Raw genomic sequence first — 24,237 nt, 5'->3', positions numbered from 1 at the left:
TGCCCAATTCCGGAGTATTGAGGCAGGCATTTAGGGAACGACTTTTAGACATTTCTATGAATTCGGTTATACAAATTTGTCTCGAGGGTGAGTGCCCTGGGAAGACCCGTGTGGTTTAATTTCAGGGTACAGAGAGAAGGCTCCTTTGCCGTCATCAGTCTCACAGTAAAGATGCCTTTTGAAGGGGCAGTGCTTTTCATACTAAAGTTAAAAACGAAACTCAAAAGAATGATGGGTGCTTTTCAATGGGGGGGTGGGCGTTTGCTTTGAAGACAGAAAAGGGATACAGAAAGTGAGCCTGAAGTTTCTGAAGTCACATGTCCTAATTTCCTTCTGGGTGGAAACTGAGGGCCGTCATCCCGCAGTCTGATAACAGGATAGGTGGGGGGTCTGCATGTATGTATGTGTGAATGTGGCAGGGGCGTTGCATGTGTGTATGTGTGTGGGGTGGGGGCAGGGACGTATGAATCTGTTTATCATTTTCAGGTGGTAGCAATGCCAGGTCTGCTGTTTCAGAGAGCTCCTCAGTCGGCTCCCTCCTCAGCTGTGGTGTGGGCCTGACTGCCGGCCCACGGTAGCTTAGCTCACTCTCTCTCCCTCCCATGCCTCGGCCACGTGGGACCTTGCTCAGAATCCCTAGGTCTCTCCACATGAGCTTGGGTAGCAGCTGGTAAGATGTGGCAGGATTACCTAATATGTCCGTTTTCTTGTTGGGGTGTCAGCACAGCCTCAGTGGTGGGCTTGAGGTTTCAGTACCATTTCTCTGTCACTGTGTTTTCGAGGCCTGCTGAGCCTTGCAGAGCATACACTGGCGGAAATAGCACAAAATTGTTTGTGCACAATCTAGAGGCAAAATGGGTGGGGCTGAGGCAGCTGCTTCACATGATAGGTTAGGAGTAGTGGCTTTGTTCCCAGCTCAGTGAAGGGTGGCATGGTCTCTCCTGTCCAATTCACTCTGGGTTCTTTAACCCTGTGAATTACTAGACATGGATTCCATCTCCAATGTGGATGCCTCTCTTCACCACAGGAATACATGCTCCTTTCTGGGCTGTGGCTTAGGTATGGATATTGGGCTTTGAAATCAGATTTCTAGTTGTTAACTGGAGCAGATCATTTCACCTCTGTGAGCTTTGGTTCCTGGTCTGAAAAATGAGGGTGACTGTATGGTACTTACATAAAGAGCATGAGCATTAAATGACACAGCTCTATAAAGTGCTTGCACTGTGGCTGGCTCATGGTAAGTACTCAATACATAAGTAACTTGATATTCATTATTGTTAGATCAGGGATTATATCTTCCATCGGCCACTCTGCTCAAGTGGATGCAGTGAACATATCCACAAATCCCGCCAATAGGTAAATTGGCCAATATTTCTTGCAAATACAAAATGCCTGCGTGGTGGCTCACATTTCGTTCTAAAACATTTATTTTATTAACTCAGCAAATATTTATCAAGATGCTTCAATTGCCAGATGCTTTTCTAGGAAGTGTGGAGCTTTACTAAAAATCCCAAGGAAAACAGCACCCTTTTCTGTCTTGCATCTCAGTTTATCCCCACAGCCTCAAGTTAGAAATGCTTCCCTCTGTGCTGGTTTCCTCTATGCCATCTTTTCTTTGGTTTCTGAACGTCTATGCAAATAACTTTTCTGGTCTGAGATTTTCATGTCACTCAAATCTTCTGGCTTTCACTTGCACCTCTTTTCTCCCCCTAGTCTCTTTCTTAATTCATAAGCCTTACTTATCAAAAGCAAAACTCTTGGGAAGCTTGAAGCTCTCAGTCCACGCTCACACTTTATCATGTCCAGAACTGGACTCACCTGCCTGTTCAAACTGGCCTTGTTCTCTGATTTCCTTTCTTGCTTCCATGAATGGGTCTCCCAGATCTATCAGGGCTATGTCTGGCTGATCTCATATCCTCAGGACCCGAAATTGTTCTGGTGCATGTCAAGTCCTCAATCTTGAATGAATGAATGAATGAATGGGGAAGGCTACCTTACCAGAGCCACTCAAACCCCAAACCTCACAAAAATCTTTGTCTCCTGCTCCTCCTTGTTCAGCAGGGGGCTGAGTCCTCTCAGTATTAGCCTCTCATATTGTTTCCTCTTCCATCCTAATCCAGGCTTCTGGCTTTGCACCTGGGATATTGTGCAATGTCCAGTCAATCTCCCTCTATACCATCTCTCTCCCTCTTTTCATCCCTCCCCTCTGTAATATTCTCTTTCTTTTCTCTTATTTAAAATAAAATTGAGTCCATACTATAATAATAATGTTAATAATAATAGCTTTCATTTAATGTCTATGTTTTAAGAAGCAGGCACTGGCTGGGACCTGTCCACTTATCCTACTAATCCCTATGGATTTATCACCCCATAAATACATGTTATTATCACAGCTTTACAGAGGAGGAAACTGGCCCTCAGAGATAGAATACGGCTTACCCAAGGCTGCGTATGTAGAAGCCTGTGCACTTCTGCTAGTTTCTCCTTCCTTCTCTCTGTTAGGCACTGTGTTAGGTGCATGATACAAGGATGAGCAGAGCCAAACATCAAGGGAGTACCCCTGTCTTCTTAGAGTGCAAGTGGAGAGGGAAGACAGGAAAAGAAAAAAGTACCAAGCAAGGCGACAAAGGCTACGATACACATGTGTCTCCACTGACAAGGGTCCAGAGCCAGGGAGCAACTAAGTCTGGCAGGGCCAGGAAGGCTTCTCACAGGAAGTGGGGCCTGAAGGGATTCTTGAAGGATAAGTAAGAGTTTTCCAAGAGGTCAAATTGGATGTAGGTGGGGGTGGGTGGGGAGGACATTCCAGCAGAGAGAATAGCATACTGTCCTGGATAAAGAGCAGGATGGGTATGGAGAAAGAGCAGGAAATGCAGCAGAAAAAGCCACAAAGGACTCCAACTCCATGGTAGTTTAGACTTCATCGTTTAGGAGGGAGATGCTGGGGGTCATCAGAGGCTTTTAGGCAGGAAGGTAACATGATCAGAATTCTGTTTTAGAAGGCTCACGTCATAAGCAATGCTGTCAGTGCTGAATATAAGGAACAGGCAGCCTTCTGTGTTGATTGGTTGGCTGGGAGAATGTCACTCAAGTACATCAGAGAGACCAGCGGACGTAAAGCAGGTTTGGGCATGTGTGTCAGTGTTAGCCAGAGGAATGGTAGAGGTGAGAAGGGGAAAGGTGGTAAGTTTGATGAGGTGGTAAGCATGATGAGCTTGACATTCTCATGGAGGTGTGTTAGGAAGCTGGATGGATGGGTCTACAGCTCAGAAAAGAGGGCTGGGGGAAGCCATGCAAATTCTACTCCCTTTTCAAATCCATTTAAACATGGTTCCCAAACTAATGCACAGCTCATATCAACATACTGGGAAAATACCTGAAATTGTTTCCCCAGCTCTGAAAGAACTATTCACACCTCACCCACACATTTACAGCCATCCAAAGTGGAATCTAGACTGAGTCAGAATTGAGAGCAGATTATTTTGAGGGTTCAGCGGCAGAGGATGAAGAAAGGAAGTGATAACGTTTCTCAGCTGACTTCTCTGTTCATACTTCCTTCTTTAATTTTCCTTTGCCCCATCTTGGGGCAAAAAGCAGCTAACTTCTACAGCAGAAACAACATCCCTAGGCATGTGGCACTTCTTCTATTTCTCTTCTTTCCTTTCCAGTACTCTCTCACACCTGCAGACTAAAATTCAGCACCAACAGTCCAGTCATACAACTATATTTTATCATGGGCCTCCCTTGCTCAGGAATATGAAATAGCTCCCTACTACCTCTCTAATCAAGTTGAATGCCTCACTCTGTCATCTAAAGCATCTTCTTCTCTGGGCCCTCCAGCTTGATTTCTCTATTTGATAAAATGCTGCCTCACTTTTATGGCCCATTTCCACCCCATGCTTTGTAATGATAGCACTCAGGTTCTGGGAAGTGCTGACCAGCAGAACTTTCTGTGATAGTGGAAATGTTCTCTATCTGTTGTCCAGTACTGTAGCCACGAAACACACAGGCTTACTGAGTACTTAAAACATGGCTAGTATGACGGAGGAACTCAATTTTAACTTAATGTAACCTATTTAAGTCATTTAAATGTACACAGCCACTTATGGTTAGTGGCTACTGTACTAGACAATGCAGTGCTAGGGGCTTGCTCATCCTCTCTCTACTAGAATAATGTGAGGTTTCTAACCTTATTGAGGCCCTCATTTCTCACTTGCCCCAAGGTGTTCTGTAAACACTGAGCAACTGCCTTCCCACCTTTCCCTGCCCTGGTCTGCCTGCAGCCCCCTCTCCAACCCTCCGCCTGGTTCAGACCTGCTTCCTGAAGGGCTGGGAATGTGCACTCAGGGTACAATGACTGGCTCACAAGTGAAGCTTATCATGGTTATTATTTTCATTATGAGAAACAGCTCCATTAATAGTAACAGATCTCTTTGTTTACTTTATCCGGAACAAGTCACACCCACAAAGAAGAGAGACTGTTCAAAGAACCTAACAAGGAAAGTTGGTCAAAACCAAGACAAACTCAAGGCCCCCAGACTTTCTTCTCTGCTATTTTAATCATCTCATGCTAGGCCTGGCTGGTGAGCAACACTGTGGGCTATGGAGGGAGATGGCTCTGCACTTGGGATGGAAAGTGCCCCTGCTCAATCCCTAGCTCATCTGAGACCCCAGCTGTCTCCCTACCCTCAGGGTTTGGGCCTAATTCCAGCAGTGTGGAACTTTGTACTGAGCTATCCCCACTCTCTAACTTATAACAGGTGGCCCAGTGCCCATAGTTACACAAACTATGGTGGGATGTTAACAGGCACTAAAGAAACACTGGTTGGATGTAGAGTTAGTGGTATCATTTATGGATCTAAAACATGGCCAGGCAGAGCCTTGTTCATATGTAAGCAGATAAGCTGGTTGCCTTTCTGCTACAAGGGCATCAAAGGTCCCCTTGGCCAGGTCTGGGAACATAAGATCCTCGCACTTACTCCTGCCTTTGCCAGGTCATTCTGCAATGCACACGTGCTCCTAGGAGGGTTTTTTGTTTGTTTTTCTTATAGTTGTTTTTGCCACAACAAAGCATGAAAAATTTCACAGAACTGTGAACAAAATACCAGCAACTAATTTCTTCTATGCTGAGTGAATTCTTTCCAATCTGTAGTATCTTTTTCTCTTCTGCTAACCCCTTCCCACTTCTTCAATGCTGTTGGAGACCTTCAGTTTCCCCTAACCCCCACTGTGGTCCTAATGATGTCTGTGGGCCTCTGGGGGTGGCCCAAGGGGCCTGAGTCCTTCTAGCCACCATGTGGCACTTCCCCTCACTCCTGAGTTGGCTCCATTTGATGGCATCACCTCAGAAGCCAAGTAAAGGTTCCTCATATGCCACTGCTAGAAGGGGGTCCTCCCTATCATGTCTGATGTTGCTACAGTTGGATGGTCACAAAAGCCACACCGGGATAGACTTCACTGAGGCTACTGAAGTGGGGGAGAATGCCTCTGCATCTGCTGGAATGCCTCACTCTTCGATTTTCTCCAAAAGTTTTGTGTGTAAACTATCTTTTTCATTTTTGCCTACTCTCTGCCCTCTTTCTAGGACAGATAAGAGTCCTTGCAAGGTATAGTCTCTGACTTAGAGAGATACAGAACTGTATACAGTCCTTCAAATTCCCTCCTCCCCATTGTATTCTGCCAAAATCTTTCTGTAGTTCTTTTGGGATCATTTCCACAGCCTTAGAGCAAGTGATCAGCCCACACTGGCTGCTTTTTAATTACAGATAGAAGGCCTTGAAGATAGCAAGTAACTGAGGAGCAAGATCTCAGATAAAGTTCTTAACTGGGATGCTAAGACACACTGATATAAAGCAAATCCTTTGTAAGCAAGCTACCAAATTGTCATCAAAATATCAAATTATCTTTTCTACATCTGAGTATAAGCACTCTTGTGATGATGTCTGTCCAATGGGAAGCTGAATCAAATATGTCTTGCAACGTGGGATACAACCTAGTATGACCTCACCAGGTCCCTGGTGGGAGGTAAGAAGTGACTGCCAGATGGAACCAGGTATAAGAGTATATTATGGGAACTCAGACCCCTTGTGAGGGTCAAGGGAGCCCAGTTACAGTGGAGTCCCCTTCAGACAGCAATATTGGACCGAAGGGTGAAATGTGGAAATAGGGTGATAACTCCAGATACAATTGGAGATAGCTACAGAAAGACTCTGTAATGCCATATAAAACTCTGGTGTTTGAAAGTATGCCATGATTATAAATAAAGATTGAGAATCACAGGCGTAGAAGGAGATAGAAATAAGGGAATCAGAAAGAATGAAATTCTGTCCTTTGCAGCAACACGGATGGAGCTGGAGGCTATTTATCCTAACTAACTCAGAAACAGAAAATCAAATATCCCATGTTCTTATTTATAAGTGGGAGCTAAACAATAGGTATACATGGACATAAATATGGGAATAATAGGCACTGAGGACTCCAAAAGTGGGGAAGGCAGGAGGAAGGTGAGGATTGAAAAATTACCTGTTGGTTACAATGTTCAATATTTGGGTGATGGATACACTAGAAACCCAATCCCCACCATTATGCGATGGACTCATGTAACAAACCAGCACGTGTACCCCCTGAATATATTTTTCAAAATCAATGAGGAGATGTTGGCAATTTAATGCATTAAAGATAGGAAAGAAGAAAGAGAGGAAGCTTGATGATGGAATGACATTTTGAAGTGAAGAGGGAAGTTGAAGAAGCTCTCAGTGATGACTCCCATCCTTTTAGTAGGAAGTAAAGTCACCTGTTGATAAAAACAGCAAGAGTAACATATACTTACCTTTGACCAGGGACTGTGCTAAGTGGTTTGCATATGTTTGTTTAATCTCTATAACAATTCCATAAACAAGGAAGTATTATTATCCTAATTTAGCAAGTGAGGAAGCCGAGGCTCAGAGAAGCATAATTTATCCATCGTCAAAAAGTCAGGAAAGGTAGAACTAGTCTCCAATCAGGTGAAATGAAATGGGTTGGGAGCAGAGTTGATAGCTTAGTTTAGCTGTGTCGTGAGTGGTCCAGGGATGGACAAAAGCTGAAAAGGGGGGTTGGAAGATGGAGCCTTCCTCCAGCAACACTTGGCAGAAGGAGAGGGGTGCAGACACTGGGTATTAGCAAGTGTGGAGGGCAGTGCAGGCCAAGGAGACAAGGGCATCATTGACCTGGCTGGGAAATAAGGAAGATGGGGCTCAGAAGGAAGTGTTGAATGGGGACCAGGGTGATCGATGGAGCGCTGCGGATGGAAGGAAAGGAGAGCATGGTCCTGGGTGAGGGTTACCATGGAGACAAGATGTGGAGGTACAGGCTGGACTTAATCGAATGACAGGCAGAACTCCTGTGTGAAAACGAAAGCCAAATATACCATGCTGAGTGCATGCAGGTTCAAGGGGTTCTGGCTTCAAATCCTGCTTCTGAGTTCTATTGGCAGTGACGATCTAACTGTAAAGGTCATAGGAAGGCAGCAGCAGTGAGCGCCTTGTACAGCATAAAGGGCTGGGATACTCTCCGTGGGCAGGGGACAGAATGGCACTGGGCAGGAGAATTCAGAAGGTGCCAACTCCCTGCAGGCTGGCCCTGTGGCCGGGGGCTGGGGTTTGAGTGGGGTCCGCTGGAGGGGGCCTGCGTTCCACAGCGAGGTTGGAGCTAACAGCTTCTGTCTTGCGGCCCCTCCTCTAGCCGGCCGCTGTGGAAGAGTGCCCAGGCAGCTTCCGGCGGCCTCTGCAGCTGCGTGGGACTCACCCCGAGCCTTCAGAGTGAGGCATTATTTTCTCCTCTCTCTTGTCAGATACTGACTCCCACGCAGGAAAAAGGAAGCACCTTTTGTCAGATGCTGTGGCCACTTCCTCTTCAGAAGGCTCCAGCCAACCTTTCGGTTTGCAGAATGACGGGGCCCGCCGCGGTGCCGGACTGCCTGTGCACGGGGCCACCGACTGAAGCCTGGGTTTTATTCTTGGCCTGGCCCTGACCGGGAGCTGACCCCTCGGCTGCTTCTCTGGCTCGGGGGGGACTTTCTCTGGCTCAGATCCGGACCCCTGAACTGGACCTGGTTGTCGTCCCCCCGCTTCTCAGCCCCCTCTGGGGTTCCTCTCTCCTCTCCGCCCACTCTTTGCTCACTGCCCCATGTCCCTCGGTCAGTCGGCCTGTCTGTTCCTCTCTGTAGCTCGGTCAAGGAGTGTGATGACTGGCGAGCAGATGGCTGCCTTCCATCCATCGTCCACCCCCAACCCGCTGGAGAGGCCCATCAAGATGGGCTGGCTGAAGAAGCAGAGGTCCATCGTGAAGAACTGGCAGCAGAGGTACTTTGTGCTGAGGGCGCAGCAGCTCTACTACTACAAGGATGAAGAGGACACGAAGCCCCAGGTACCAGCCAGGCTGTTTGTCCCGTTCATAAGGCACGGAGGAGGCGGGCCTGGAGCCCGCTGGGATTTCACTTAAACTCACAGGGGCCTTCTCAATAGGACCAGACACACCCATTGGAAAGGAAATTGCTTTTCCCTTTACACCATTTTCTAGATACATAAAGTGAGTTGCAAAGATGACAGAGTGGTCCTCCAGGAAGCACCAGGATGGGCACTGTGGAGTTTCCTACACATGGCTCTAAGTCAAGACTGGCAACAGGGCGGTGATGGTAGTGACACTCAGTCAAGGGCTCGGAGAGAGTGGATTTGGGTTCAGGAAAACCGATTTTGGGACTCATTGATTTGTTTGTTCAGTAAGTATTTATTGAGCGTTTATTATATGCCAGACACTGTTCTAGGTACTTGAAATAAACTACGAGCAAAACAGATAAAAATCTCTTCCATATGCAGCTTAGAATGTGGAGGAAAAGACACATAAACACAACAAATAAGAAAAGTATGTAGTTTGTTAGAGAGAAGATTAGTTCTATGAGGAAAAAATAGGATGAGCTAGCAGATGTCAAGAGTTAAGGGAAGATGTAATTTTAAAAAGGCTGGTCAAATGACCTCATGAAGAGGGTGACACTGGGGCCAAGACTAAAGAGGAGAGGGAATAAGCTGGGTGGATCTCTGGGGAAAGAGTGTTCCAGGCAGAGAGAACGGCCGGTGCTAAGGCACCAAAGGGAGCATGTCTGGCCTGGCTGCGGAATAGCAAGGAGGGCACTGTGGTGGGAGCAGAACTAGCAGGTAGGAATCAGAGGGGATGAGGTCTGAGAAGCAAGAGGGTAGTCAGGGGTCAGGGGCACAGACTGCTGGGGCACTGCAGGCCACTGTAAGGACCTGAGCATTCACACTGAGGGCCACAGGGAGGCATTGCAGGGCTCTGAGCAGAAAGTGACAGTTTTTGGTTTAAATTGTAAAAAGACGGCTGTGGCTACTGTGCTCAAAAATAGAGCCAGAGGAGACGCAAGTAATCTAGGTAAGGGGTTATGATGTTTAGGGGCTCAGTAGGAGTTGTGGGTTGGAGGAAAATGGTCAGCTTCTGGATATACTTTGAAAGTAGAGCAAACAGGATTTCCTGATGCAGTGGATAAGGCTGTGAGAATGGGCTTTAATCCTAAATCTTGGGCCTAGGTCTCTTTGGCCAACCTCATTGCTTTTTTGGCCATTGTGGTGTGTGAGAATAAAAGAGGATCCTCTGAACAATTACCCCAGGGCCCCAGGTGCAAACTGGATGTCTCAGGGCATCCAGCACAGCTGTCACCCACCTAGAACTCATGTGTGTGGAGATGGAAGTATGGGCTTGACCAGAAGGAGCTTATTTGGGATGACAGACTCTAGAACCTTCTGGAGCCAGAACAAAATCCCGAGAAAGGCAAGGACAAGAAGTGTGTAGATATTGGGGGTGGGTGGGACCACAATGAAAAGGTCATTTTGGAAGAGGACTGTTTTCTTTAAGGGCAGGCTTGAGGATCCATTGCACATCAGCAGGACTTGGTTAACCAGTTCCTCCACTTAAGGGCTCTGAACTCTGGAGTCTCTGTCACTGCAGAGGCCAGGGGAGGATCACAGGGACCCCACCACAGATGGGGCTCTTGCCTGGTGTTCTGTGCATGGTAACCAGCCTTCCTTCTCTTTATAAACACCCCAGACCTTATTAAAGCCAAGCAATTCCAGGCTAAGATGGCGGTTGATATGTTAAGACGATGGAGGAAGTCCTGCTATCTGCAGAGTGCAAGGGAGACGGCAGTAACGCTTTGGCCACCCCAGATCAATGAAAGGGGCAGCTGAGTGTGTTTCCATGAAGTGTAGAGGGTGAGAGGTACTTTATATAAAAGGATGTGTTATTTTCCTGGTTCCACCACTGTTTGGCCCTGTAATTATTTAATTTTTCTGGACCCCTCTTTATTCTTTTATAAAATTAGACAATACTACCTGGCCTGCATTTGTCACAGGATCAAATGATATAAAGCCGGTGTAAAAAACTGTTTTGTAAAAACATAAACTAATGTCAAAGGGTAAAATAAATATCTGAAGGTTCTTGCTTCTCCTCCTTACTTCTGGGAGGAAGAAACCCAAAGCCTTCTCAGGACTAAATTAGCCTGAGATAATGAGGTAACACTTCTAGGATGACAGGGATAATTTATTTTGAGGAAATCTATTGATATAATACATCGGATCAATAGGTCAAGTAAGCAAAACCACACAACCCTTCAATAGATGGCTGAAAAATGCATTGATAAAATCCAACACTCATTTCAGATATGAAAAATAGAAAAATAAAACCTTTAGGAATAAAATAATAATTTCTTAGAAAGAATAGTGTATTTTACCACATGTTGATATGTATCATTTGATTATAAAAGCTTTAAAACTTATTCACAATCCCATCAGTAAGAAATAGCCACCTATATCCCCTCCACTTTCAGCCTTCCCTATACATATGTATTTAGGAACTCATCTATTGTAAATGCAAAATTAGTATAATAAATATTATTTAATGAAAAAATTAACAATATATCATGAATTTTGCCCCAACACTAAATATGATTCTACAATGTAATTCTTAGTTATGTCAAAACAATCTATTATATGAATGTTCCATAATTTATTTAATTAATTTTCCACTGTTAGGAATTTGGGCTGATGTTTATACTATTATCACAAACAATAATTAAGTATATTCCCCACAGCATTGTTTATATTAGTGATATGACAACAATGCCCAGTGGTAGGGGCTAACTTATATTAGGCTACATTTATATGTCTATACAATAAAATACAATTCAGACATTGATGCTCCTAATTAATACTTTTTGAAATGGAAAAATGTCCATAACATTACTGTCTTTAAAAAGCAGTTTACAACAGAAGATGATGTATATACTAATCCCATTCTTGAAAAAAAAAGCATGAATCTGTATTTATAGAAAAAGGCCTAGAAAGACATACACAGAAGTATTAACCGTGGTTATCTCTGAATACTGGGGTTACACATACAATTTCTAATGTCTCTTTAAAAATATTTTTATAATTGAAGTGTAATCATTGTAAATTTAAAAAGAATGCACACAAACATCCTATCCCCCAAGATACCAAAAAACAGAAACATCACAATAATCTTGGAGCCATCAGGCGTAAGGGCCCTCACATACACTGATGATGTGTGTGTTGGTTGGTACAACCTATCTAGAAAGTCATTTGGCCAGATTTACTAAACACCAAAAAATTGTCATATCCTTAGACACAGTAATTCTGGGTCTACTAAGTTCCAAAAGAAATAATAAGAATATTCAATGCTATTTATAATGAGAAACATTGGACCTAGCATCCGGCAAAGGAGAATGTAGATAAATTATGGAGCCGTGTATGATAGACTTTCCTGTATGTGCTTCTGGAGAATCCTGTGGCCCTACAGAAGGCAGTCTGTGCATTTTTTCTTTGAGTTCTCAGAAAGATCCTGTCCAGTTTTAATGGTTTAAGGCTGTGTAAGTCCATGAACTAGCTTTATATAAACCATTCTAGAAAGTTGTTTGTCAGGGAAATTGTTTCAAACAGAATCTCAGCTTATCGCCCTCAAGTTTCTGTTACAATGATGGTCTCAGACAATCCTAGTAGTAGGGTAGACCCGTGGTCCCATTGTCTCATCTGCCTGTTTTCTGAGGCATCGCCACAAGTGGCTGTCTACCAGCGGTGTGCTGGTAAATAGTTAACAACTGGCCCTCTGATGGGAGAGCTGATTGAAGTGCAACATTTGCTAATTTCTGTGCGGCAGATACTCCCATCATGACTGATGCAAGCTACCAACATTATACCACTGAACTCAGAGTTGAGAAGAGACATGCAATAGCACCACATTATATAGGATTTCCACCACACAGATAGAATAGATGGAAATAACAACAGCAGAAATGATAGCAAAATAAAGAATCAGAAAGTTGTACAATTTAAGTATCTTCACCTTTTTAATAGAAAATATTTCATTGTAAGCTCATAGAATTTAAATTTTAGTAATAGCTGTATTTAACTGGCTTAAAATTTAACAGTTAAGTTCTCATGAGCCAATATAAACATTTTGAAAAATGCTTTAACAAGGAGTTGGGCTAAAATGTAGTTCTAGATGAACTACAAATTGGATTTAAAAGTTATAGCTACAGAATTCTAGATATTCTGGCACCTCACTGCCACAGCTGTCTCCATTGCTTTACTGCTGAAGGACTTGTGGCCTCCTGCATAAACCTTTCTGTCCTTCCATCTTTATACAGAGTCCACCCCAGTCAACTTGCTAAGTACAAGTGGCTCTGGGCAACTTGGGCCCTTCCCTTCCTGGAACAATTCTTCCTTCCCTATCAGTGTCCCCACCCTCACCCCTACTGGTGTCTCTTCCTCTTACCTGCTTTCTTCTTGCCATTTATGAAGTTCAAGCCTCTCATGCTGAGCTCGAGGAAAGGGCCTGCAATTAGTCATTTACACCTTGGTGTGAACATGTTTAACTCTGATTGTTACTTCTCTCAGCAAGTGGGACTTGTAAGTAAAGCCTTATTTGTAATTCCGGAATCACACTGACTGAGGCTGGAATCGTAGATTTCTTATTATCTAGCTTTTGTGATCCTGGGTCAGCTAATTAACTTCTTTGAGCTTTACTTCTTCCTTTCTCCGATGGGGAAGAATAACAGTCCTTCCCTCCTAGACTTCTTATGAAGATTAGATGTGCTGATACATTCAGGGCAATTAGCATAGAGTCAGACACCTAGGGAATGCTCAATAAATGGCATGTATATTTTTAGTATTTTATTGTTACAATTTCTGATGAAATGATTTTGGGTATCAAAACACAGTTTGGAGAGGTACTTAGGGGAGGCAGACACCTCTGTGTTTGCCCTTTCCTTCTCTCCTTACCAGACAGTGCTCCATCCTGTCTAAAAGCAACAAGGCCTTTTATTCTGGTGCCATAACTCATCCAAAGTAGCTCTGCAGCACAACCTCAGGGTCATTTTTTCTGAAGGCATGGATGTGATTTATTAAAGATGGTGAGGACTGTGTAGGTGGAGGTTATTTTTAAATAATAAAATTAGAGGAATGTAGAGGAATTGCAGAATTCTACTTTCTAGACTGATTTTCTTTTTCTTCTCCTCCTTCCCCTTCCCCCTTCTCCCCTTCCTTGTCTTTCATCCTCATTCTCCTCCTCCATTTGTTCTTTCTCCTCTTCCTTCTCCTGCCCTTTCTGTTCCTTCCCCTCCTCCTCCTCTTCCTTCTTGTCTTGTTCTCTCTCAGTCTTAGGCATTTTTATTTCTAGATCCTCAAGAAACATTTATTCTCTTAGGCTCCTGAGTGGATCTTACTTCTGAGATTTCCTTAAGACTCTTTTGCCTTTATAGTGTTCTCTGCCACCAATCATCTCCATCGGTACTTTGTTTTGAAATAAAGACACGTGTGTTTACTCAACTCAGAATCAGGCCTGCTACCTTCAACAGCCAGCGATGTGTAAATTATGAATAACTAGATCCAGTGCGCACTAACTATGTTACTTTGTGCAGTCACTTAGACATTCAAAGTGTCAGTTTCCTCATCTGCAAAGTGGCAGTGATAAATCTTGCTATGCTCTGGATATGGAGCTGTTGTGGGGGTCTAATGAATTATCTCAAGTGGGCCAGGCACGGTGGCTCACGCCTGTAATCCCAGCACTTTGGGAGGCTGAGGTGGGTGGATCATGAAGTCAGGAGATCGAGACCATCCTGGCTAACACTGTGAAACCCCATCTCCACTAAAAAAAATACAAAAAAATTAGCCAGACGCAGTGGTGAGCGCCTGTAGTGCCAGATACTCAAGAGGCTGAGACAGGAGAATAACTTGAACCCAGGAGGCAGAGGTTGCAATGAGCTGAGATCACGCCACTGCACTCCAGCCTGGGCAACAGAGCGAGACTCCGTCTCAAAAAAAACACAAAAGAATTATCCCAAGTGAAATGCACTGTAAGTGATAAAGCACCATGCACACACATGGTGGAAGTGGCTTGTTTTTCTGATAATATATCTGTGTGTAAGAGGTCACAAATCCTACTAAACTCTCAGACCCCTTCATAGATCTGGGCTTGGTGGTGGGACCATTTCCCACCACCTCAGCTTTGATGGTGAAGAGCATTGGCTTTGGAGTGACTTCTGAGATGAACGACTATTCTGGCACTTACTAGCTCTATGACTTTGGGTAGATTATAGAAGCTTTCTGATCTCTTTTCTTCACCTATAAAATTTACATAATGATACTTTGCTTAGAGGACTGCTGGAAGGACTACATGAATAATACATTCAAGGTGGTTAGTGAAGGTGCGAGCACCTTCTACTCAATACCCCATCCCCTCCAATGGTCACCTGAGTGGTTCAGTCCTCCCTGAACCCCTCTGGCAGCTTGGCAGGTAGTATGGTCTCCGCAGCCTCAGCATTGCCTTCACAAAGACCAAGTGTCTCATTTGGCCATCAAGTTGGGTCCTTGGAAAAGTGGGAAGAGGCAAGTATTGGTGATGGCACCCTCTTAGCTCATTCTTATATCAGAACCTTGTCTTTCTCTGGGCACCTGATTTGCTCTGGAATAGCTGCCCTTTGATTTGCCCAAGGCCTGAGTAGCAGAAGGGGCCCCATTAAAACTGGGAGGCTAGCTTCCCACGTCCCTATCCTCCTACTCTCCTCCCCATCCCATCATTATCCTATCTGTTCTCCAACCCAATTTTAGTTTATATTAAATTGCTGCTTATCCTTAAGGTCTGACTTTTCATCTTTCAGGGCTGCATGTATCTACCAGGATGTACAATCAAGGAGATCGCCACAAACCCAGAAGAAGCTGGGAAGTTTGTCTTTGAAATCATTCCAGGTAGGCCACAACAGGTAGGACAGAGGTGCAGTGCAGAAGTAAAATTCCCATTTTACTTCTGGACCCTAGAAGTCAAAGCTATATTGGGAGAGTAATTCAATTAACTAACCAACCAGCCTATTGAGAGCCCACAATGGTTCTTTATACAGTTAATGAAGCTATTGTAGTTTATTAACTAGTATCAAGTGCTTGAATAATGCCCATGAAAGAAGTAGGTGAGCATTTTGTTCAACTCTGTAAGCATTTCATGAGCGTGTGCTAGGAGCCAGGTACTGTACAAGGCTCTGAGACACTGACATGAAAAGTGCACCTTCTCTACTCACTAAAATGAACTCAGTGTAGAAGGAGAGTAGGTCATCAAATTTAACAGTTAAAATATAAATGGAACCACGTGAAATTGCCATTTTGATGGGTCAAAAATTGTAAAAATTCAGCAGCCTCAGATGGTTCCACCCATTGCATCTCACCCATTGCACATGATTGGCACATTGGAGGTGCCTCTTTCAAATCAAGAGTTTCCTTCCTTGAATGCATTTGGAACAAGGGGAGTTTGGGTCATGCTCCTGGATCTGCCACACTGAGATGCTTCTACTCTTCTCCCTGTCTCTTGCTCCTCTGCTAGCCCTAGCCCTGCCAGGGGCTCCAGGACTAGAGGCTAATCTGGCTGGGTAGCCTTGCTGCTACTGCTGTACTGACCACAGCGGAGGAGGCCACATGGCCCCTGAGTGCCTCTTTTCTTTACCCCCTCCTTCCCATTCACACAAGGTGACTGTGTGCATAAGAAAGTTGATGGAGAAGGCAGCGTAGCATAGAGGTTAGAAGTGTCCAGTCTGGAGCTAGCCTGCCCTGACCCTGGCACTCACTATTTGTGTAAGAGGTTACTTAATTTCTCCCTGCCTTTTGATTTTTTGTCTATAAAATGGGGACAATAATGATAATAGTAAAGATTTAATAAGGAAATAAATATGAAGCATTTGATACAGTGCATGTCATATCAGTGTTTGATATTTGGGAATAATCTAGAGATAATTATAATGCAGAAAAAAAATCCTAAACTTGGCTATGACTGTTTATAGAATACAAATTTACAAAAATTTTTAAGTTCCTAGATGCTTGCTTGTTTGTTTTTTTTGTTTTTTGTTTTTTGTTTTTTTGAGTTGGGACAGTCTTGCTCTGTTGCCCAAGCTGGAGTGCAGTGGCGTGATCTGGGCTCACTGCAGCCTCTGCCTCCCCAGTTCAAGCAATTCTCCCTGCCTCAGCCTCCTGAGTAGCTGGAACTAGAGGTGTGTGCCGCCATGCCCAGTTAATTTTTGTATTTTTAGTAGAGACAGGGTTTCACATGTTGGCCAGGCTGCTCTCGAACTTCTGACCTCAGGCAATCCACCTGCCTCAGCTTCCTGAAGTGCTGGGATTACAGATGTGAGCCACCATTCCTAGCCTCCCTTGCTTTTTCATCTGAATGTCTGACTTCCTCTCTTTCTCTTCAGAGGAAAAGCAGGAAAGCCTGCTTTTTCAGTCTCTCCTCACTAGAAATATCTCTCTCCCTTTCCACAAAAGGTTATTCTGTTCTTAGGATGCTTCTCCCAGTGCAATTCATGGGACACAACCATCCATGGTAACATGTGTGTCCTAAAGCCTGGGTTTTCAATCTAGAGTAACCCTACTGAGAGATCCAGGTGAAGATTCACTGTGGGCTTTGCACCAAAAATACCTACTCTTCAACATTGCTATACCAGTGCAGGAGAAAGGTTTGTTCTCTCATTGTCACTTATGTTTGCAGCAGTCTCCTGGCCTGCTAGAGGAATTCACAAACAGATCCTTTCTCTCTCTCTCTTTCACACATACACACACACACACACACACACACACCACATCTCATAAGGACAAATAATACTAAAGTAATAATAAGATAGGAAACCATTTTCATAAAGATACCATCATCTTCCAAGGTTCTACCCAACCGTAAAGTGAGATATCCTTCATGTTATAACATAGAGAATTTTTAGTTCCTCTTTTTATCATCCTCTTTTGCAAGATGATTCTCCGGAGCTAATGCTGGTGTAAGAAATGGGCTTCCCAGATAGGATCCTCTCTCTGTGATCACCAGTTTTAGTCGCACAAACACCACATAGAAACTTTTAATTGTAGGCATGCTAGTTTTTTTTTTAATTGGGGGCAGGCAACAATTTAGGGTAGGCTTCCCTCTCCCTACTGATCTCTCATAGCATAACTATCTATTCTTCTATTCTCCTCCTACCCCAGGGAACCACCAGGAAGGGGTTGTTCCTTCTGTTGCATATGTTATCTCATTTAGTTCTCATACCACTTTATGATCTGTTGTTACTCATTTATACGACAAATTCATTGAGCACCTCCTATGAGCCAAGTACTATTGCAGGACTGGGAATGTGGCAAAGAACAAAGCAGCCTGCATGCACGTTACGTGGGAAGAGACTAGCAGCAAACCAAATATATGGGCAAATTATGTAGTTTTTCTGATAGGATAGCAATTATGGGGAAAATTAAACCAAAGAGAGAGAAGGTGCTGGCTGAGGTGGTTGATTGGTTATTGTGAACAGAGCCGGCAGAGTTTGTGTTATTAAGAAGGTGAACTTTGGGCACAGATCTGAAGGCAATGAGGGAGTCAGCTAAGAGCACAGCTGGAGGAAGAGCATTCCAGGAAGTGGAAATTGCCAGTACAAAGTCTCTGAGCCTATTTCATATGTTCAAGGAAGGTCAAGGAGGCCAGTGTGGTTAGAGTGAAGTGATGGCAGGAGACAAGAATAGGACATTTTCTCAGGGGTTGGCACAGATTTCATAGGCACTTGCAGGCAATGTGAGAACTTTAGCTTTTCTGCTAGAAGGATGGGGAGCCACTGGAAAGTTTTGAGCAGAGGTGTGACATGACATAACTCATGTTTTAAAATTCTTTTGAATTGAAAACAAAAGTAAGTAGTGGGGGCAAGGGCAGAACAAGGAGATCAGTGAGGAGGCTTTTGCAAGAATCCAAGTCAGAGATAGCAATGATGAAGGGGCTGTGAAGTAAGCAATTTCTGATCACATTTTGAAGGTAGGGAGGGCTTCATTTGCTAATGAATTGGATGTGGGAAAAAGAAATCAATGTTGACTCCAAAAGTTTTGGCCTAAACAATGGAAAAGATGGATTTGCTGAGATTTGTGCATGTAGCAAGTTTTTTTCGGGGGTTTGGGGGTAAGGGCATCAGTTTTGGACATATTAAATAATATCTCCATTGTACTGGTAAGGAAACTATTGCTCAGGATAATTTAGCTACTGCAGCGATAGAGGTAAGAACAAGATATTAAGGGATTATAGAATAAGGACTCCCCACTCAACTTGGAGTAGGGGGAAGAAAGGTCCCTAGAAAAGGTAACATTTGAGTTGGGTTTTAAAGAATGGGTAGGAGTTCTTTAGGCAGATTAAGAAAAGAAGAGAGGTCCATTTCCAACAAGAGAAATAGCCCAAAGGGTAACACATGTTGAACAGGCTGTGTTTAAGTCAGATAAATTATGTGCCTGAGGTCAGAGGTGCTGTTCGTAAGCTTTGTATTAATGTCAGGCAATTCCTGTTAATGAAAGTCTGTTCTAGCACCCCAATTATGCCCAAATATTTACTTTTTTTTAGGACAACAGAAACCTTTTAACCCCCCTTTGGTTCTTGTCTCTTGGACCTATCTTAATATCATCAAGCTTCACATTATTTCACCCTTTGGGACAACCTGATTTTCAATCATCCTGTCATCAGGTCATCAGCTCTCCTAACCAGAAGAGTTAGTCCATGGAAGTCCTCTTCATTCAGGAACATCTTGAGACCTGCGTGTTTCCCAGTGGGGTTGCTCATGACAGAACAAAAAGACCTCCCAGGAATCAGGGTAAACTGAGAAGACATGTTTTAACAACATAGTAGACTGGAGTTGAGGCATGGTGGAGACGGAGCGGGGAAAGACACCAGATAAATTTTGTCCAAGGTCAAATTTAGGAGCAATATGGGCCAGTGGAATCTTTCATGGGAGTAAGGACACCGACAGACTTGCCCTGTGTTTGGCAGCAACTCACTGGATACTGACGAACTGGTGCTTTTGCATCCCTGGGGTTCAGTTCTATTATCTATAAAACGGAAATAATACTAACTCCTTATTCTATTTCAAAGGGATATTGCAATTCCTAGAGGGTCTTTTCGTTCTGCCCTGAGTATTTTTAACTTACCATTTTACTTCTGAAAACATCCAGTTCTCAGGATATTCTCAATGCCCAGGGCTTTAATGGTCAGAAAAGCTGATGACCTAATGACAAGATGGAGTCAGAATCAGGTTATCACAAAGGGTGAAAGAAGGTGAGGCTCAGTGATATTAAGATAGGTCCAAGAGACCAGAACTAAAGGGGATTTGAAAGTCTTTTCCTGCCTTACAGGGAAATACAGGTTTAGGCACAACTACTCAGCTAGAACAAGCTCTCTGAGGGAGATGGCCTGCCATTGTGAGAAGAATGGATTGCTGCTTACGAAGGCACTTTGAAATTTAATATCCCATAATTGAAAGGGATCACTATTGTTTTCTTGTCCCCGCTAAGACCTTTTTATTTTAACCAACTAAAGAAAATACCAACTTTGAGGATTTCCATTTGCAAGCAGGTCCACGGATGAAGTTAGAGTTCAAGTCTCAGATCTGATACTAACTAACTGCATGGTCCAAGACCTGTGTTTGATACTCTCCTTTTCCCTCTCTTGCTTCTTTCTTCCTTTTTCACTTTCCCACATTCTTTCTCTTCGTCTCCTTCTCCCTGCTCTCTGTTCCCTTCAATTTCTCCCACCTTTTTGGTCCATTTGAGAACACCAACCGAGGAAGCACTACACCTATCTATAATCTTAGGTTTGAAGTGAAAATGGTAAAGAAAGTTCTAACAAGTTTCATGTATCCATTAACTGAGTATTGAGAACCTACATTTGAAAGGTGTTGTGTGGCCAGGAGAGCAGAAATATGATCACCAAGCACCAATTTTGTGAAAAAAGCACACATCTATTCACTGTCACTCCCACCTGAGGTTGTCATCTCCTACCCTACCCCCACAACTGAGCTCAGGACTAGCTTAGGAAAGTATCCATGATTGGTGTGATGATCTAAAGTCTTCTAACTTTTATGGGCTGACCCTGTCTCATCTATGCTGAAACTGCACCATGAACTTCCTTTTCCTTTTGGTAGGAAATGACTTCTGTCCTCTTAAATGAAAGTAGCTCTCAGCCCAAGCTATGCCAATTGCAAACCATTGTGTTCAATGATTTGTCTGTTGAGTTAGAGCTTCAGTAAGAGTGCCCGGATATCCAGTTCCACTGAGGATAATTCAACAATGCATTTGTGTTGTTTGGCTGGTAGTGCTTCATTGAACCAAGACATCAATTTAGGTCTGGTTCCCTTCCCTTCCCCTTGCTCTCATGTTCTTATCACTCTAAGACCTTCACAAGTGCTAATTCTTCCTCCAGCCTCATGGGACCAGAATCGCATGGGACAGGACTCCTATGTCCTCATGGCCAGCTCTCAGGCGGAGATGGAGGAGTGGGTTAAATTCCTCAGGAGAGTTGCTGGCACACCCTGTGGAGGTAAGGACCCCTGCAGGCTTTCCTGGGCAGGTGCCTATGACATCTCAGAAAGTAGGAAGTAGCTCCAATGTGATAGCTCCTTGAGCAGTGCTCAAGGGAGACAACCAGAAAGCAGTTCTCTGCATGCCCATGGCCAAGTGCTCTGTCAAATGTGGAGGAAAAGTGGGCTCAGAGCTTCTAGCTTCCCACCCCCTGCGGCACCTGGGTCATCTCAAAGAGCCATCTCCAAATTAACTGGAGGGAAGGCAAGTCTTTTGCAGTGAGTAAATGTGTATGATATCTGGAAGTAGTGCTTTCTCCTCTCTGGGCCAAAGTACTCTCATCTGTAAAATGAATGGGTTGGATAAGCTGACCCTGGGTACCCAGCAGCACTGGCTCACGCAGCACCACGAGTCTGCCTGGTTCTGGGAACTGATGGCAACAGCTATGCTGAAAGCATAAGTTAGGCTGCATAAGTCAGCACATGAAAATAAAGCTACTGTCCAAAAGAGGGATGATCAGACTGGGGAAGGTTCAGGAATTGTGTCTGAAGTCTTGCAGGTGTACAGTGAGTTCAGCATTCAACACTTTTCTGGGTTTCACAACTCAAGAATTTGAGCTCTCTGGGAATCCTGGTGATGTTTCCACATTTGAGGAGGGTCCTGACTAAAGAAAACGGATGCAAAAACTATCTGAAATTAACAAACATGTGAATCTAGTAAGTTTCCCTCCCTTTATAAAAATATGAAAAAACCGACAGGTATGAGTTCTCAAGTTAACATTTTCCTTCAACTTTTTAGGAGCACGCCTACTTGTGTCAACTCCAGATAACCTTAAATATATAGTTATGTATTGACTGTGTGGCCTGTTATTTTGGAAATTATTTAGGGAGGCTTTCGTAGTTTGAATATTAAATATTTATTTCATTGGCCTACAGCTTCCTTCAGAAATTTCAAGAATATCACAATAATTTTGTGGAAAGTAAAGAAAAAATATTCCATCAGAGGCATTTTATGTTTATCTTTCATCTACTGTTTACATCTACACACTTTTTTCAGAATGGCTTAAGCATTTTCCCCAAGTTGCTATGGAATCTTTTTCTTTTTTTTTTTTTCCGAGACGGAGTCTTGGTCTGTCGCCCAGGATGGAGTGCAGTGGCGTGATCTCGGCTCACTGCAAGCTCCACCTCCCAGGTTCACACCATTCTCCTGTCTCAGCCTCCTGAGTAGCTGGGACTACAGGCGCCTGCCACCACGCCTGGCTAATCTTTTTTTGTATTTTTTTTAGTAGAGACGGGGTTTCACCATGTTGGCCAGGATGGTCTCGATCTCCTGGCCTCGTGATCCACCCGCCTCGGCCTCCCAAAGTGCTGGGATTACAGGCGTGAGCCACCGTGCCTGGCCTGGAATCTTAATTGATACATTTCAGCATTTATTTGGTTACAAATAGAAATTGTATCCAATGATGTTAAACAACCAAGAAAGATTTGCTGGTTAGATACATTAGCTTCTCAAAGCAACCAAGAGCAGGAACTGCCAAGAGGTTTTATAAGAGTCTGGGACCAAGAAAGGGGACATTAGCATTGATTTTATCCTGTCTGTTTCTCTGGGAGCACATGACCTGCAGGTACATAATTAGGCCACATGCTGGAAAATCTTAGCTGTGACCATCCTTATTGCGCTGGATTATGAGATTGTGAGCCACCCTTTTCTGTTTTCTCCAGTCCAGTGCTTTAAGCTATCTGCATAGACAAGGGTAGTGGATGTTGCCTAATCATGCACCTGCTCTCTGAGTCAAAATGGTATCCGTGTACTTTCACTAGATTCTGTGGCTACTGTGATGCTTGGCTGAGCCTTGCCATAGTGAACTGCTGTACTCTGTCATGATACACATGGGGATTTCACCCTCACCGCACCCCGAGACCACCACCCTGAGAAGCAAGTCAAGCATGAGTCCTGTAGGTGGTGGAAAGTCCAGCGAAGGGGAAATCAGAGTGCAACAGCACCTATTTATTCAAAGAACAGTGTTGCCTCTGATACAGCATCTCAGATTATTATTATTATTATTATTATTATTTTGAGATGGAGTCTCACTCTGTCTCCCAGACTGGAGTGCACTGGCACGATCTCAGCTCACTGCAACCTCCACTTCCAGGGTTTGAGCGATTCTCCTACCTCAGCCTTCTGAACAGCTGGGATTACAGGCATGTGCCACCACACCCAGCTAATTTTTGTATATTTAGTAAAGACAGGGTTTCACCTTGTTTTGGCCAGGCTGGTCTCGAACTCCTGACCTTAGGTGATCCACCACCTCGGCTTCCCAAAATGCTGGGATTACAGGCATGAGCCACCGTGCCCAGCCACGTTTAAAGTTACTAACCAAAATCATAGATCCCAGAATGTGAGGGCATTTTTAAGACAGTATAGAGTCTCATTTGAGGCCACTGGACAAATCAGAAATTTGTTCTTCCTATTTGTAAGTTAGGGAATGTTGGCCTTAAAGGGACAAATGACGTGTCCCGTGGGCCCAGGAGGTGAGGGGCAGGGCCAGGGCTCTTTTGCCACAGCACATTACCACTTGGAAAGAATCTCTAACGTGGGTTGACTAGATGGGAAAGGCATGCCTCCCAAATATTGTGAAGTCACCGAGACATGTGGCTGCCACCTCTTTCTAGCCCTTTGTGAAACTTTCTTTTTCCAACCAGAGCCTGCCCCCTTCCCACCACCTTCACTACTACCACCCCAAAGGAGATGGAATCCTTTCTTGTCAAATTACAGCACTAACCTTGAAACTCATCTCCACACATTCACCCCTGCCTTCTTACAGTCTGTTTTCGACAGAGCGGCCAGAGTGAGCCTGTTAAACCTGTCTTATCAAGATTCTTCTCAGCTCAACATTCTCTGATAGCTTCCTTTCTCACTCAGAGTAAAAGTCAAGGCTTTATAATGATCTTACAGTGCACAGTCTGCCCACCGCCTCCCCTCCCGCATTTCCCTTCTGACCTTCTCCTGTGCTCATTTCACTCTAGCTTCACCAGCCTCCTCAAACATCCTACCCTTGTTCCTGCCTTCAGGCCCTTGCACTTGCTGTTTCCTTCGCTGGGAATCCTCTTTCCCCAGGTAGCTGCATGGCTTGGTCCCTTACCGTCTTCAGGTCTTTGATCAAACATCACCTTAGTAGGCCTTCCTCTGTGATTCTGTTTAACGTTGGACCCCTTCCTTACCCCTCAGTTCTGCCTCGCTTTGCTCCTTGGCACATAACCTCTTCTAACATGCTAAATATTTCACTCATTTGTTTTGTTCCTAGCTAGACTCCCCTCACTGGAACGAAAGCTTCAAT

At 44.1% G+C, this 24,237-nt stretch overlaps 1 protein-coding gene across 5 annotated transcripts in view; it reads left to right on the top strand.

The window, feature by feature from the left end:
• The window catches only part of ARHGAP25 (Rho GTPase activating protein 25), a 92,231-nt gene that overhangs the window by 32,522 nt on the left and 35,472 nt on the right, over nucleotides 1-24,237 (top strand). For 2 of the 5 annotated variants that reach the window (XM_003830920.3, XM_034953301.3), the window contains exons 2-4: nucleotides 8,207-8,406; nucleotides 15,221-15,308; nucleotides 20,803-20,919. In XM_003830920.3, coding sequence (XP_003830968.1) covers nucleotides 8,207-8,406; nucleotides 15,221-15,308; nucleotides 20,803-20,919 — 405 coding nt within the window. Of the gene's footprint in view, nucleotides 1-7,831; nucleotides 8,407-15,220; nucleotides 15,309-20,802; nucleotides 20,920-24,237 lie in introns of all 5 variants that reach the window. The other 3 variants (XM_008956336.5, XM_063594895.1, XM_063594896.1) reach the window with 3 other exon arrangements.

This window comes from Pan paniscus, chromosome 12 (assembly GCF_029289425.2).
Source record: "Pan paniscus chromosome 12, NHGRI_mPanPan1-v2.0_pri, whole genome shotgun sequence".
Classification (NCBI taxonomy): Eukaryota; Metazoa; Chordata; class Mammalia; order Primates; family Hominidae; genus Pan; species Pan paniscus.
This window is presented reverse-complemented; position numbering and strand designations above follow the sequence as displayed.